Source organism: Monodelphis domestica, chromosome 5 (genome assembly GCF_027887165.1).
Source record: "Monodelphis domestica isolate mMonDom1 chromosome 5, mMonDom1.pri, whole genome shotgun sequence".
Lineage (NCBI taxonomy): Eukaryota > Metazoa > Chordata > Mammalia > Didelphimorphia > Didelphidae > Monodelphis > Monodelphis domestica.
In genome coordinates, this window is record NC_077231.1 from 11,389,542 (window position 1) to 11,402,697 (window position 13,156).

At 45.6% G+C, this 13,156-nt stretch overlaps 1 protein-coding gene across 7 annotated transcripts in view; it reads right to left on the bottom strand.

The window, feature by feature from the left end:
- Window positions 1–442: 442 nt before the first annotated feature.
- TBC1D22A (TBC1 domain family member 22A) overlaps window positions 443–13,156 on the bottom strand; it is a 387,661-nt gene continuing 374,947 nt past the window's right edge. For all 7 annotated transcript variants that reach the window (XM_056797602.1, XM_016425535.2, XM_007502511.2 and 4 more), the window contains exon 13: window positions 443–1,345. In XM_056797602.1, the coding sequence (XP_056653580.1) occupies window positions 1,217–1,345 (129 nt within the window). In that variant the 3' untranslated portion in view covers window positions 443–1,216. The remainder of the gene's footprint in view (window positions 1,346–13,156) is intronic.

The window sequence follows — 13,156 nt, forward strand, 5'->3', positions numbered from 1 at the left end:
GCATCCACCAGGCTAGCACCTGGGCAGGGCCAGTGACCCCAGAGGAGCTAGAGAAGAGCTTGTGTGCCCAGGGCATCTCCAGGATCAGGAAGGGAAGCAGGGCCTCGATTTGGGTCCATCTTCAGGGGTGCCAGGCCTCCCCTCCCTACCACCAGGGCTGGTCACTTCTGAGACAGCAAACATGGGAGGCTTCTCCTGAGCCCCTTCTTCACAACCTATCTGAGAGAAAATAGAAGCAAGAGCTGGCCCAGGCATTCTGGCCTCCACAGAACCCCAGATTTTCAGGTGGGGCTTGGACTCTCCGACAGGCTCGGCACCCAGACCTTCTCTCCAAGGAGTTTAAAACAAACTTGTTCAGTGGGAAACCATGTAAGAAATCAATCCTGGCTGCTCTGCGGTGGGGTCAGGCACCCTGAACAAGGGTCACATGGTTCACAACACATTTGATTATTGATTTTTTTAATTTCCATTTACTTTTAGTAGAATAGAATTTTCCAGTTTGAAAATACATCTAATACAGAGCCAACAAAGCAAGTGCTCCCAAGGGTATTCTAAGCAACAATCTCTCAAGGCTGCCTTGACTTCCCTCAAAATGGTGCCCTGCCCCACCCCACCCCCACCCTGTGGGTGCTCACCAGGCCCCCGGGGGAGTCGGAGTGACGACACATTTGGCAACAAGACATTACAGGTGTGGGGGCAGGGCGGGCAGGAAGATGGGACGGGAAGTCCCTGATCCAGGAGAGCCCCAGAAACCTTGTTGCCAGCACTGAGCCCTCTCTGAAGCTGGCCTCAGATGAGGGAAGGGGGAAACGGGGAGACCCTCTGTAGGGAAGTTCCCATGATAGGGTGCGTCCATGTCTGTCTCTCTTTGGTATCTCAAGTATCCCTCTCATCTCTGTTGCAAGAAGTGAGACTCTCTAAACTGTGTCTACACAGGCCAAGGTCCTGTGCTTTCTAGTGTGGGCAGGAAGACAGCCTCCCTCAGTGGGTCATTTTTCTCCTGGCCCCGGGAAGGTCCCATCGCTGGGCAACTTTCCAAGTTAGCGACTATCCTGGGCCAGCGTAGACACGGATGGCCCTAATGCGCACTTTACAAAAGTATGCCACGATTAGTAAGGAAGTCGGGAAATGTGCAAACCAGAATGAAAAGTATGTTACTGCAGAACCAGCCCGTGGGAGTGGCGGCGGTGGCATCATAGCTCCGGCCCTCCAGGGCTCATTTCTTATAGTGATTCGGGGCATCAGCAAAGGCGAATTTGAGGCGGTAGGCCTCCGCCAGGAGGACGCTGACTTCCTCGTTTCCCCAGTGGGCTGTGGGCAGGTTCTGGAGAAAGATGAGCAGCTCCTGCCAAAAAGAGAGCACAAGGCTATTAGAAGTGAGCAAGGGGAGGGGGGATCTGTCTTCTCTCAGGGCAAGCAACAGGGAACTGCGTGTTGGGTGGCAGCCCCCAGAGAGCCTGCTCACTACCTGAGGAAGGGATGGGAGGGAGGAAAGGAGGCAAAAGGACACCCAAAGCATCAAATAACAATTGTCAAAAATCGTTCTGCATGTCATTGAAGAAGATGACATCGGGCCAACTCAACCCACTGTGGAGGGCCAGGGACAGAGAGCCCTCAGAGGTGCCTGCCCTGAGAAGGCATCCAGGCCTGTCACTGCCTTCATGCTAACCAGACAAGTACTTACGGATCAGAGACACAAAGCGCTGAAGATCAGGGATGTTAGTGATAATCCGCCCATGACAATAGCAGCCAACATCTATAAGCCCTTCGAGGCCTACAGAGAACTCTGCATACATTACCTCATTTGTCACCAAAACAGGAGGGCCCAGAGCAGAGTTCTTCCAGGAAGCAGCTTTGGACCAAAGCCTAGAAAGGATGGGCAAGGCCCTGATGGTCCAAAAATCATCTGGCCTAGTACAGCAGGAACAGTGTTGGCTGCAGGGTCCACCTGCCTGTGGAGGAGCTCTGAGGCAATCCCATTCCATTTTTAAAAACCATGTTTATAAAGCACCTACTGTGTATAAATAAAGTTCTGTGCTTCATTGGGCTGGGGTGGAGGAACAATGATCGAGTTCAGGGAAGACCCAGTCTTGGCTTGCCCAGAACTCCTGCCCATAAAGTAACTGAAGGTAGAGATTTCTTTCAGGAAAAAAAAATCACACAAGTAAGGTGTGTTTAGCCACTGCCTGATCTCTGACCTCATTCCTCCTAGGAGCTCCTGCAGGCAGACAAGTGGCTTTTCCTTTTCTAAATCTATGCCCTCAGGTAATATCTTATTAACCATGGAACACAGCATGGAGGCAGCCCTGTGGTCACTGAGGACTCCACACATTACATGGTTGTGTCAGCACTTTTATGGAGAATCCCAGAACACGGAACTTCCTAAAACTTGGCCCAGTGGCACAGCCTCTCCCCTCCCCACCCTCCTTTGGATCCGTCACCGCCCAGGATGTGCTGTCTTGCATTAGACTGGAAGCTCCATGAGGGCAAGACCTGTTTCCCCAGCTCTTAGTGCCTGGCACTCAGTCTTCACCCTAATGACCACAAGAATAATCAACAACAATCCTAGGAGCCAGAGGCTGTGATCATTCCCATTTCACACCCAAGAAGACTGAGACCTGAACCATCTTCTAGAGGAAGCCTTCTCCAACCCTCCCTTGGTTATCTCCCCTTTATCTCCTCCAGAGCTTATCGGTGCATGCTTGTTTTCCTGGTGCACCGCCCCTCTCCTGCTCCCCATTAGACTGGAAGCTTCTTGAAGCAGAGGCTTTTTTTTTTTTTTTAAATATCCCTAAAGCTCTGCACAGGCACATCCAGCAGAAACTTAAAATAAGTCTCTACTAATTGGTTGACCCTGAGGGATCTGGGTGAGCAATAAGGAACAACTTCCAACAGTGAGGGCTGTCACACAAGGTCATCCATGCAACTCTATTAGTGACAACAACACTTCCCAAGCCAAGCCTTGGCTCCCATGGCGAACTCGGCTTTCCTGATGGTTTGCACAGATCACCAGGCATTGCTTCAGTCCATCTGACTTCCTCTTAAGTGAAACTAGCCTCTGCTATCCCGGGGATGGTGGGAAGAGGGGATAGCTTTTAATGTCAAACAGAACTGTCTTTGAATCAATATTGAGTAGGTAACACATTAAGGTCTGTTTAGAAGGCACAAGTTTACAAATTACCACAGAGCCAAGAAGAAATTACTACTAGCAGGGAGAAAGGATTCATTTGCCTGCAATTATTTTCTCCCATTAATAGGAAAAGATGAAGCCAGAACTCAGGAGATAACATACCCTGAATGCACCAGCCAGGTTAATTAGTTTAATTCACTTTTCTGTTCAGATTTGGTCTGTCATTGGAGTGGCTCTGCTGAAAACATAATAAAGCACAATGACATCTATGGAGGGGAACAAAGCATCAAGATGCTCAAGAGTGGTCGGAGAACTCTTTACGAGTCTCAGGAAGAGCCTAAGCAGTGATGACTATGGGGGACAGAAAGGAGGCTGGAGGATTTCTCAATTTGTCCTGAGTTTAAGCATGAAGGAAAAAGCCAAGTTCAGGTTCCAGGCAGTACCTGACCTGACAGAGCTCAGAAATGGCCAACTTTAGAGAGGGCCCAAAGTGAAACACACAGCTGGCCCTTTGCCTGCTCCCCATGCCTGTTCAGATCATGTGGGGCAGAACAGCACCCATCAATATAATTTCATCAGCCAAGTACAGCCATGACAGACCAAGAAAGGTCTAAAGGTCTCTGTACTCATCTCCCCTCCATTTGTGCAGTCTCATCTGACAAGTAGCTCAGGGAACATTCATCAGGATTCCTCGTGGCTCAAAGTGCTAGACCCCAAGGCCAGATTCCAATAAGAAATGTCTCCACTTGTTAAGTCCAAGTGTAAAATCAAAGTCAGAACAATGGCTTTGGGGAGGGATGAAGACTGCTGCCTGTCCTGGCCTGCCTGTCAATGTCTTTAGAATCTCAAGGCCACTGAGGACAATATCTCAGGCCCAGTTAAGTCAACTTCCTCAAGCAGGTCAGGAAGACTGAGCCAGGAGGACAAGAGCCCATGGAGATGAAAGAGACCATTACTTAATGTGAGGATCCCAAATCTTCCAGCAGTCCCTTGGTTCAGGAACCATTGAGAAGCTCAGACAAAAGATCTAGGCCCTCTTGAGCTGATGGTAGAGGGCAGGATGGGCCTATCCACATTTCTAAGAGCCCATTTTCAGGTGGATAATCACTGAGCCCAAGATATTGATTCCAGGATAAAAAGTCAGGTTGGAGGAGTAAAGCAGAGGGAGCCAGTCAATACCAGGTGAAATATGGATACATACCAAATGAGCCTGGAAAATGAGCTCAGAAAAGGTCCCCCTCTCCATAGTGCCTGAAAACATTTTTTCACATCCCCCATCCCTCTGCTCAGCAGCCCAATGAGAATGCAAGGGGATTAAGGAGGGAGGCTCACAGGTGGCAGAGCTGGAGGGGAGCAGAGTACTCAGACTACTCCGTTCCCTGTCTCTACACTTACTGAAAACATTCCTCCCTTCACCTGTCCCTCTGCCCAGCAGCTCTAGGAAAGCTTCCTCCCTCCTCTGTGAGGGGTAAGGTGGAGGGGGGGGGGGCATGCCCAGCACTGGGGGAGGGGGGAAGGCGGGTGTACAGCACATGGTCTCTGGGGGGCAGGCTCGGCACTCTATCTCTAAAAGGTTCATTATCACTACCCTAGAATTACACCACAGTTGTTTTTGGTTATGTTTCTGCCATTAACTAGCTATATGACCCCGGGCAAATCCCTCCCCATCTTGGGCCTTATTTTGCCTATTTTTGGAATATGTATTTGTGAATAAAATATTTATGAATATTTGTGAAATGAGGGGCCAGGTTACTTCCCCAATAGCAATTTATTAATTCAGTATTTAGTTGTTGTTTCATGACAAGAGTCCTGGATATAATGTTAGAAAATTCAGGTTCAATTATCGGATATTATTTTCTTATCTGTGCTATCTTGGGCCTATCTCCCTCTCCCCTGGCCTCAGCTTCATCATCTGTATATGGTATAATTTGGCCTCAATGACCTCAGAGCTCCCATTACAGCTCTAAGCCCTTTGGCTTATTCTTATTCATCTACAAACACTTCCTATATCCCCTCCCAAAGCATATATAAAATGAAGACAAATATACATATTGTCAAAATGATAGTGGTCTGGGTATCACAGCTCTTAGTTCCATGTGAGTTCACTAAGGTCAGGGCTCAGTTTTTTTCTTCTGTATTCCCCAAAGCACTGAGCACAGAACCAGGCATGGAGATAGGCCCCCCCAGACAACCTGGGTAAATTAAAGCTATTCAGAGAGCTTCCTCCATGTAGAGTGACCATTTTTCATCTTTTCCTTTAATCTGTCGTTAAAAGATCATTCCTGCTGAAGGCTCAGGTCAGTATTCCCCAAGAAGACCAATACCATCTGGACTAAAGAAGAGAGCACCAGGGAAGATGGAGACCAGGAGTGGGAAGCTGGGCAGTGACATGCCTTGGAGACACAAGCACTACTGTCTAAGAACAAAAATAAGATCTATTTGAAGTCCTGCCTCCATCTCAGTACAAGTTTAGGCCTTGCCCTTACCTCCCTTGGCCTTCCTCTTCTCTTCTGCAGGACAACTCCTATCCTGTTTAGCCTCAAGTGAAACAACTAGCATCTCTTCAAGGTGCTGGGAATACAAAGACAGAAACCAAATGGTCCCTGGCCTCAAGGGGCTTACATTCTCCTGTCTACAAAAAAGTTAATAGAAAATGGATGACAAAGAAATGCAAAGTGATCTCAGATACCAATAGCTTGAGATTTTCAGGTAGTTCAATAATTCTTAAATTATCTCTCCTTGATCTATTTTCCAGGTAAGTTGGGGTTTTTTCCCCAATGATATTCCAGGTTATCCTGTTTTTTTTTTCATTCTTTTGATTTTGTTTTATTGTTTTTTTATATCTCCTGAGGTCATTAGTATCTAGTTGCCCAATTCTAATTTACAAGAAATTATTTTCTTCTGTGAGCTTTTGAGCCTCCCTCAATTGGCCCATTTCTTCTTGCATTGCTTTCATTTCTCTTCCCTATTTTTCCTCTGTCTCTCTTAACTTATTTTTAAAATCCTTTTTGAGCTCTTCCAGAATCTGAATCCAATTCATATTATTCTTTGGAGTTTTGTGTGTATTTGCTTTGCTTTCACTGTCCCCTTCTGTGTCTGTGCCTTGTTCTTTGGTACCATAAAAAGTTCCATGGTTAGGTTGTTTGTTTGCTCATGTTTCCCAGTTTTTTTCTTAACTTTCACTTTTATTTTAAAGATAGGTTCTGTTCTCAGGGAGGATAGACACTCTCTTAAATTTCAGTTCTTCCTTGATGCTACCTCTAGCCTTATTTTTGGATTTCTGCAAATTTTAGTTCTTCCAGGATGGCATGATAGCCTGTGGCCTGGGAGCTCTGAGAGCCACCTCCCTCTGCTGATTCAATTGCCCCTTGAGACTACAGATGGCTCAAAGTCTAGCCTCAGGCTTGGGTGTGGGCTTTTGGTCTCATTCTGAAATTATTCCGGTCAGTCACATATATAGGACAGACTGCCCTGCCCTTGGTCTCTGCCTTGAGCTTTGGCAAGGGCCAGCCAGGCTCCCATAAGCCAGGACCCTGAGGATTGCACCAGCCAGGGATCAGGAATCTACCTCTGGATCTACTGACTGCTCCAAACTGGGTTCAGTTACTCACCATAAGCCCAACTGGGACTCCTGGCCTTGGTCTGGGCCCACATAGATCAGGATGCACAGCACAAACGGCCATGGACTGGAATTCCAAACTTCATTGAAGGTTTGCTTGGAACTTTAGTTGGGTTATTGGCCCAGGCAGAGTCTCAGGATCTGGATGTTGGCTTGGGCCCAGGTTCAGAACCTGGAACAGTAGACATATGGTTGGGGGGCTTGCTGTTGGCTTGCTCCTTACTCATTGATGTAGCCTTCTGCTGGCTGTGCTTCCCTTTCACGCTGGTGCCGCAGCTGCACTCTACCTACCTTTCAAGTTGTTCTCTGCCTGAAAGTTGCTTTACTCTTGCCTCCTTGTTGGTTCTTTCACTCCTGTATTCGCTTTATGGTATTATGTTAAGATTGGTTGGAGAGAATTCTCAAGGTAGTTTTAAGTTTCTCTGTTGCTACTCTGCTTTAGAGAATGTGGCAGAATTTGAACTCTAACTCCAGGCTCATACTTTATCCAGTGAACTATTTAGCTGCCTCCTAATCAAACAGAGGTTAAGTGACTTGTCCAAGATTACATAGCCAGGACATGTCTGAGATCAGATTTGAACCCTAGTCGTCCTGACTCTAGACCCAGCACTCTAGCCACTAAGCCATCCAGTTGCCCTACAAGTGTCACCTCTGATAGACTGTGGCTGTATAACCAAAGGAATACTCTGAAAGAAAAAAAAGTCTGGTAGGATACATTTTTGTGTTTCATCTAAATTATTAGCATTTTCTCCTTCATTCTCTTAAGGCTAGACAATCTACAAAACAAGAACGCTTTGATTGTAGCAGCTTTTCTCCAGAGTCAATCTGAGCTGGCTCCAGCACATCCCTGTGGACGTATAACCCTGGGCAAGTCATTTAACAACTCCCTAAACTACTCATTAATCTCAGGGAAGGGGCTGAGCAACAATGAGAGAATCTCCTCACCTGGGAGGACTCTCTGCCCACACAATCACAGATTTGTCCTGAAGTTTAGATTTTTAAAAAGAAACAAATACAAGTAGTACAACATTCTAAGTCACATGGGTATCCAGATGTCCAAGTCAACACAAGCAGCTTCTGGAGCTGCACAGGGAAAGGCTTCTGAATGTGTGGTATCCCCAACTCCATGATCTTGGCAGTAGCAGCACCTTGCCCAGGCATGTTTCCACCTACTGGGGTATCTAACATGTCCCTTGTTTAGCACATCAGCCTCCATAAAATGTCTTCTGGTGATGATGATGAAGGAATTCTTGGTTGGGGTAGGCTTGATTAGATGATTTCTGAGGACCCTTTCCCAAAGTGATTGAGGTTTCACTGTGTGTGTGTTTAATTCTTAAAATGTTCAAAGTAATTGGATAACATCATTTGACAAGATGAAGGCTGGCCATGTGGTATTGAATCTTTCCAGCCATTTTTGAAAAACACAGTGAAGGCTTTTGTTGATGGAGTCCTTAAATGGATAGGATCATGGATCCTTGCAGTATCACTGAATAAGCATGGATTATAATTATCATCTCTCATACAAAATTTCAAGATCACTTAGAGCATTATTAATAATTTAGCAGCTGCTGTATTATTTAATCATTACTGTTTGTCACTCATTCAATGGTTAGTCATATCAGGCTAATCCAAGGGAAACAGGAAAGGCCCTGGATAAGGGGTCAGAAGAGGAATGTTCAAGCCCCAATTCCTCACCAACTAGCAATATGATCATAGAGAAATTACTTAACATCTCTGGGCCTTAATTTCGTCATCCGTAAAATAAAAGTGATGGCCCAGATGATCTCTTCCATCTCTCACAATCTATGAATCTATAAGAACTATGGCAGATGCTAATTAAAAGATAAATTCACATTAAATTAAAACAAGCTATTTATGTTCTTTTCTCAATGGGAAAGATGGGAGCAATTTGCTTTCTTTGACTCCACCTGGGTTAGAGACTTTCTTATTTTCTCTCCAGGCAAATGCAATTTTTTAAGTTTGTTGATTCTAGTCACAACAAAAAGAATTCTTTTTTAAAAAAAGGCCCAAATTTGATTGGTTTCCCCTTCCATTCACTTACACACTCAGACTGTGTTCACAGGAGGGCTTGTAATCATGTTTAAAACTAGGTTTCTGGCTTAACAGAGTTTGTGTTCCAAAATTGCACGGTTACAAATCTTGTTACCAAACTGTGACGGTGGTTACTGGGGACAAGGGGAAACAGGACTTTTTCAGACATCACTGCTTACAGACACACACACCAAGGCACAGACCTTCATCACTCTTGGCAAGACCAGGGAAAGAGGGCAAGGGGCATCTTGTAAGCAAATGGGAATAGATGGATGTCTTCAAGCAGAGTTGCTAACATGGTATCTCTTCTCTATACTTTGGAGAGAGAGAGCTGGTAATTTATGGAAGTGGGGGAAATGGGGACCTTAGACAACTGCCCTCAGAACACATTGGAGTGGGAAGATATTGGAGGCTAGGAAGTCTATGAATCCAAGTAAGAAGCAAGAAGGTCCTGGATTGAACAGGGCGAGTACAATAGCAATGGCTATTGGCCATACCAATAAAAGGGTCTAGAATTCAAAAGGTTTGGAGAAGATATCAACAGTCTTATTGGACAATTGGATTTGTGGGCTGAAGTAGGAAGAATTCGGGATGACTAGAGGTTTCAAGACTCAGTGCCTGGAAGATGAGGGAGGGTCACTGAAAGAAATAGAGAAGTGCGGGTAACTTTGAATTTCTATGTTGACCTTCAAGTACAGTTGGAGATACAGGTCAAGTTACATCAATAAACATTTATAAAGTACCTACTATGTTCCAGGCACACACAAAAAAAGAAAGTCCCTGGCCTTGAAGAATTTACAATTAATTGAAGGAAGACTGCCCAGAAAAGGAAGCTGAAAAGTGGGGTGGAGATGGTGGAGAAGATGGGAAATGAGGAAATGTCTATCCTAAGAGGGGCAGAGGGTAAGATAAAGTGGGAGAATCAAGGCTGATTTGAGCTTGAAGGAGGAGGAAGTACAGGTTTAGGATGAAGTCAGGGCAAAGGGGATTGATCTGGAGATTATCCACAAAGATTCACTTAAGAGATTCAAAGATTCAAAGATCCACTTAAGAGACAGAATTGCCAGAGAAGAAGATAAAAGAGCTGAAGATAGAGCTTTGGAGGAGACCTGCATTTAGAGAGTGAGGTAAAAGGTCAGGTCTGGCACAGGTAGCAAGGAAGCCAAGGAAGATGGTTTTTAAAAAAAAAGTACTTTGAAAGAAAGGACCTACAATGCGAAGAGCAATGGTTAGCAATGGTTAGAGCCCAAGGTACTGGACTCAAAACTCAATCCTCCCATTTATAATGGATGTAATCTTGGGAAAATCATTCAACCTTCAAAGGGAGGGTCTATAAAATAGGAAGGCTGGACTAGCTGCCATCTAAGGTTCCATCTAGCTTCTAATGTGTGACTCTGCCTTATGACTTTAACCCACAAATGGATTGGCAGGAGATTTCAGGTGCCCTCCCTTCCCAGACCTTAGATTACTAGGTCAGGGCACAGGAACCCTCCTATGTGCGTCTTTGTCTGGCCTGAAGGGGAGAATTCCTTTGGGCCAAGCCTTGATGAGAGGAAAAATATTTCTGACATCTAAGATGTTTAGAGAGAGTGTGTATATGTCTGTGTGTTGGTAGTGTAGTGTAGTGTCAATTCAAAGAGCAACAAGGTCTAAGTCACTAGGGTTAAGTGATTTGGTCAAGAACTAGGAAGTGTGTGAAGTTACATTTGAACCCAGGTACTCCCGACTCTAGACCTGGCACTCTATTCAAGGTGCTCTCTAGCTGCCCCACAATATCTCTTCCATCAATTCCAGGGACTTCAGAAAGGCCCCATTTCACACTTCCATTCCAGAAGAGAGAAGGCTTTCCTTGGCTTTTAGGACCAGTGGATGTATGGGAAGGTGGGCTTCCTGGGTTAAGATATCTATTGTGAGGAAGTCTGAGCTTCCCAATCTATGGATTCAGAAGTAAACTTTAATGTACTTTACAGTGTATGTCATCTCTGTCATGTAGCAAATAGTCTTTTGATGGTGCAGATTACAGACCATCCATGGTTTATCTTTCCACTCTTTTTTCTTCTATTGGCCTATGATCATTTTGCATGGGTGGCATTTGTCTGTCCAACTAGACTGTAAAACCAAGCTGTACTCTGCTCCTATAAACCACATAGGGCCAGGCCCATAGTAAATAAGGGATTACTTGAGTTGTGCTAGCTAGAGTCTGAAGAGAGGCCAGAGACAAATGTTTCAGAATGTCAAAGGTCAAAGAAAGACAACTCACCTCTTGGCAGCCACAGGAACATGTCTACTCTGAGGATGTTTCCTGATGGGGACCCCATTCCCATTCCCCCTTCCCAGCAGAAGGTCCTTCATGAGCAGCTGCTCACCTATGGCCAGCCCTTTTTCTGGTGAGAATCTGCTATGTTCTGATTCTGGCCAACATTGCCCATCTCCCAGACTGTGGTAGAAGCTACTGGAGTATGTGTTCTGTGGGTCTGGACAAAGCATGGCAAGAGAACGTGGGCAGAGGCATTTAATCACCTCCTCTCCCCCTACCATTCTTTTTTTTTTTTAATCAAATGAACTCCTGTGATCATCACGATACAGGAAATGGCCCTGAGCCTTGCTGATTTGGACTCCTCCTTTCCCCATTATTGGCAAAGCATGTGATTGCCACAGGCCCCTCAGTCAGCCTCACAATAGGGGGCAGGAGGAGCTACCAAGCTTCCAGCAAGGAAATTGCCTATGAAAAGTTCATTCTTATTTATTGTACTTTTAACCTTTCTATCACACTCTGTAACCTTTTAACCAATGGATCAAAGAACAGAGAACACAACGTGCAACAGAGAAGAGATGAAGCTAACCACAGACAAAAGGTCATTCTACACATTGACTGGGATCTTTAGATTCGAAGGAAGACTCTCAACTGGGGGGAAGCTGAAAAGGCAAAAAGTCAATTTCCCCGACACACCATCCCATCCCACTCAATCAGTCCCCACAGGGGGCTCTTTGGCTGCATCACTGATGTCCTTTAAATGTCACCAGTCTTTCTGTCTGACTACTCTGAAGAAGAGATAGGACAACTGGCCTGGACCTCTTCAGTCTATCCAATGAGAAGCTCAGACTAAAGGATTTTCAAAGTTCCTTTTGGTTCTGAACACTACAGTTGTATGGTTTCATCCACATCTGCTTCCATGGCTGAATCGTGGCTGAGCAGGGCTGGGTTTCTTCCAGGGCCTTTCTCCTCTGCTCCTCCCATGGACTCCAAGAGTGACATCTGGAAATACAGGCATCAGGGACGGTCTTTGACGATCTTCTAAAATTCCAGATGACACTGCTTCTTAAAGATGGAAAGCAGAGGGGTGGCCAGATAGAAGTCACTAACCAGCTGGCAAAATTGGTCAACTGGTCAAGCTGGTCACCAGTTGGGCTGAGAGTCCCATGTGGAAAACAGAAAGTGACACTCTTGTCAGAACCATCTCCTGCCAATCTTCAGAGAACCTAGTGTGGTTCATTGTCATCATAATTAAGTTCCTATTTTTCAGTTGAAGGTGCCCTAATAAGAAACACACTGACTTCAGGCACTGCTGCTGAGAGGGCAGGCTGGGCATGGGCTTGCTGAATCAGCTTCTTGCTGCAGCTTTCTCTCTACTGGCCCACAACAGTACAGGAAGCCTGCAAGGTACCATGCCTGCTTAAAGTCTCTCTCATACTTCCAGACCTTACTGCTGATTCAAAAACCAGATATGATGAGGTAGCACAACCTGGGTCAGAGATTCAGAGATCAGAAAGGATCAAGACGAGGCCAGCCCCAGCATAGCAAAGGAAAGCTACAAGGCCAAGACGCCTGTTGTCCCTGTATGAGAAGGCACATATGCTACCCGCTCTGAAAGGCATGAATGGAAGAGCAAAAACAGTCCAAGACCTGAGGCCTTTTTTTCTAGCTGTTTCAACTCATTACCTCAATGAAATCAAAGGGAAGGAGAAGGGCAGAGAAATGGAATTAAGGGAAGGGAAAAAATGGTTGATCTCCAGAAATCATTTGGGAGGCTCATGCCACCGGGGGACTGTCTTCAAAGCAACACTCATCACACACAATTTAACTTGACTGAATCTGGAGCTAACGAGCACTTTTTCCTTGGCCCAGCTTGAAAAGTAGCTGAAGACCCCTGGGAGACTGGTGAAGCCAGAGAGGAAGCTGCTTAGGGTGAATAAAGTTCATGCAATAAGAATTTGGTGTGTGCCCAGCCCAGCACTGGCCCAAGAAAAGCAAGGGAAAGAGCCAGAAGAAAAGACAGAAGGGCAAAAACCAGTTTTAGGTAGTGGCTAGAATCTGGGCATCCGAATTCCAACTCAGCCTCTTACTCACTGACTTG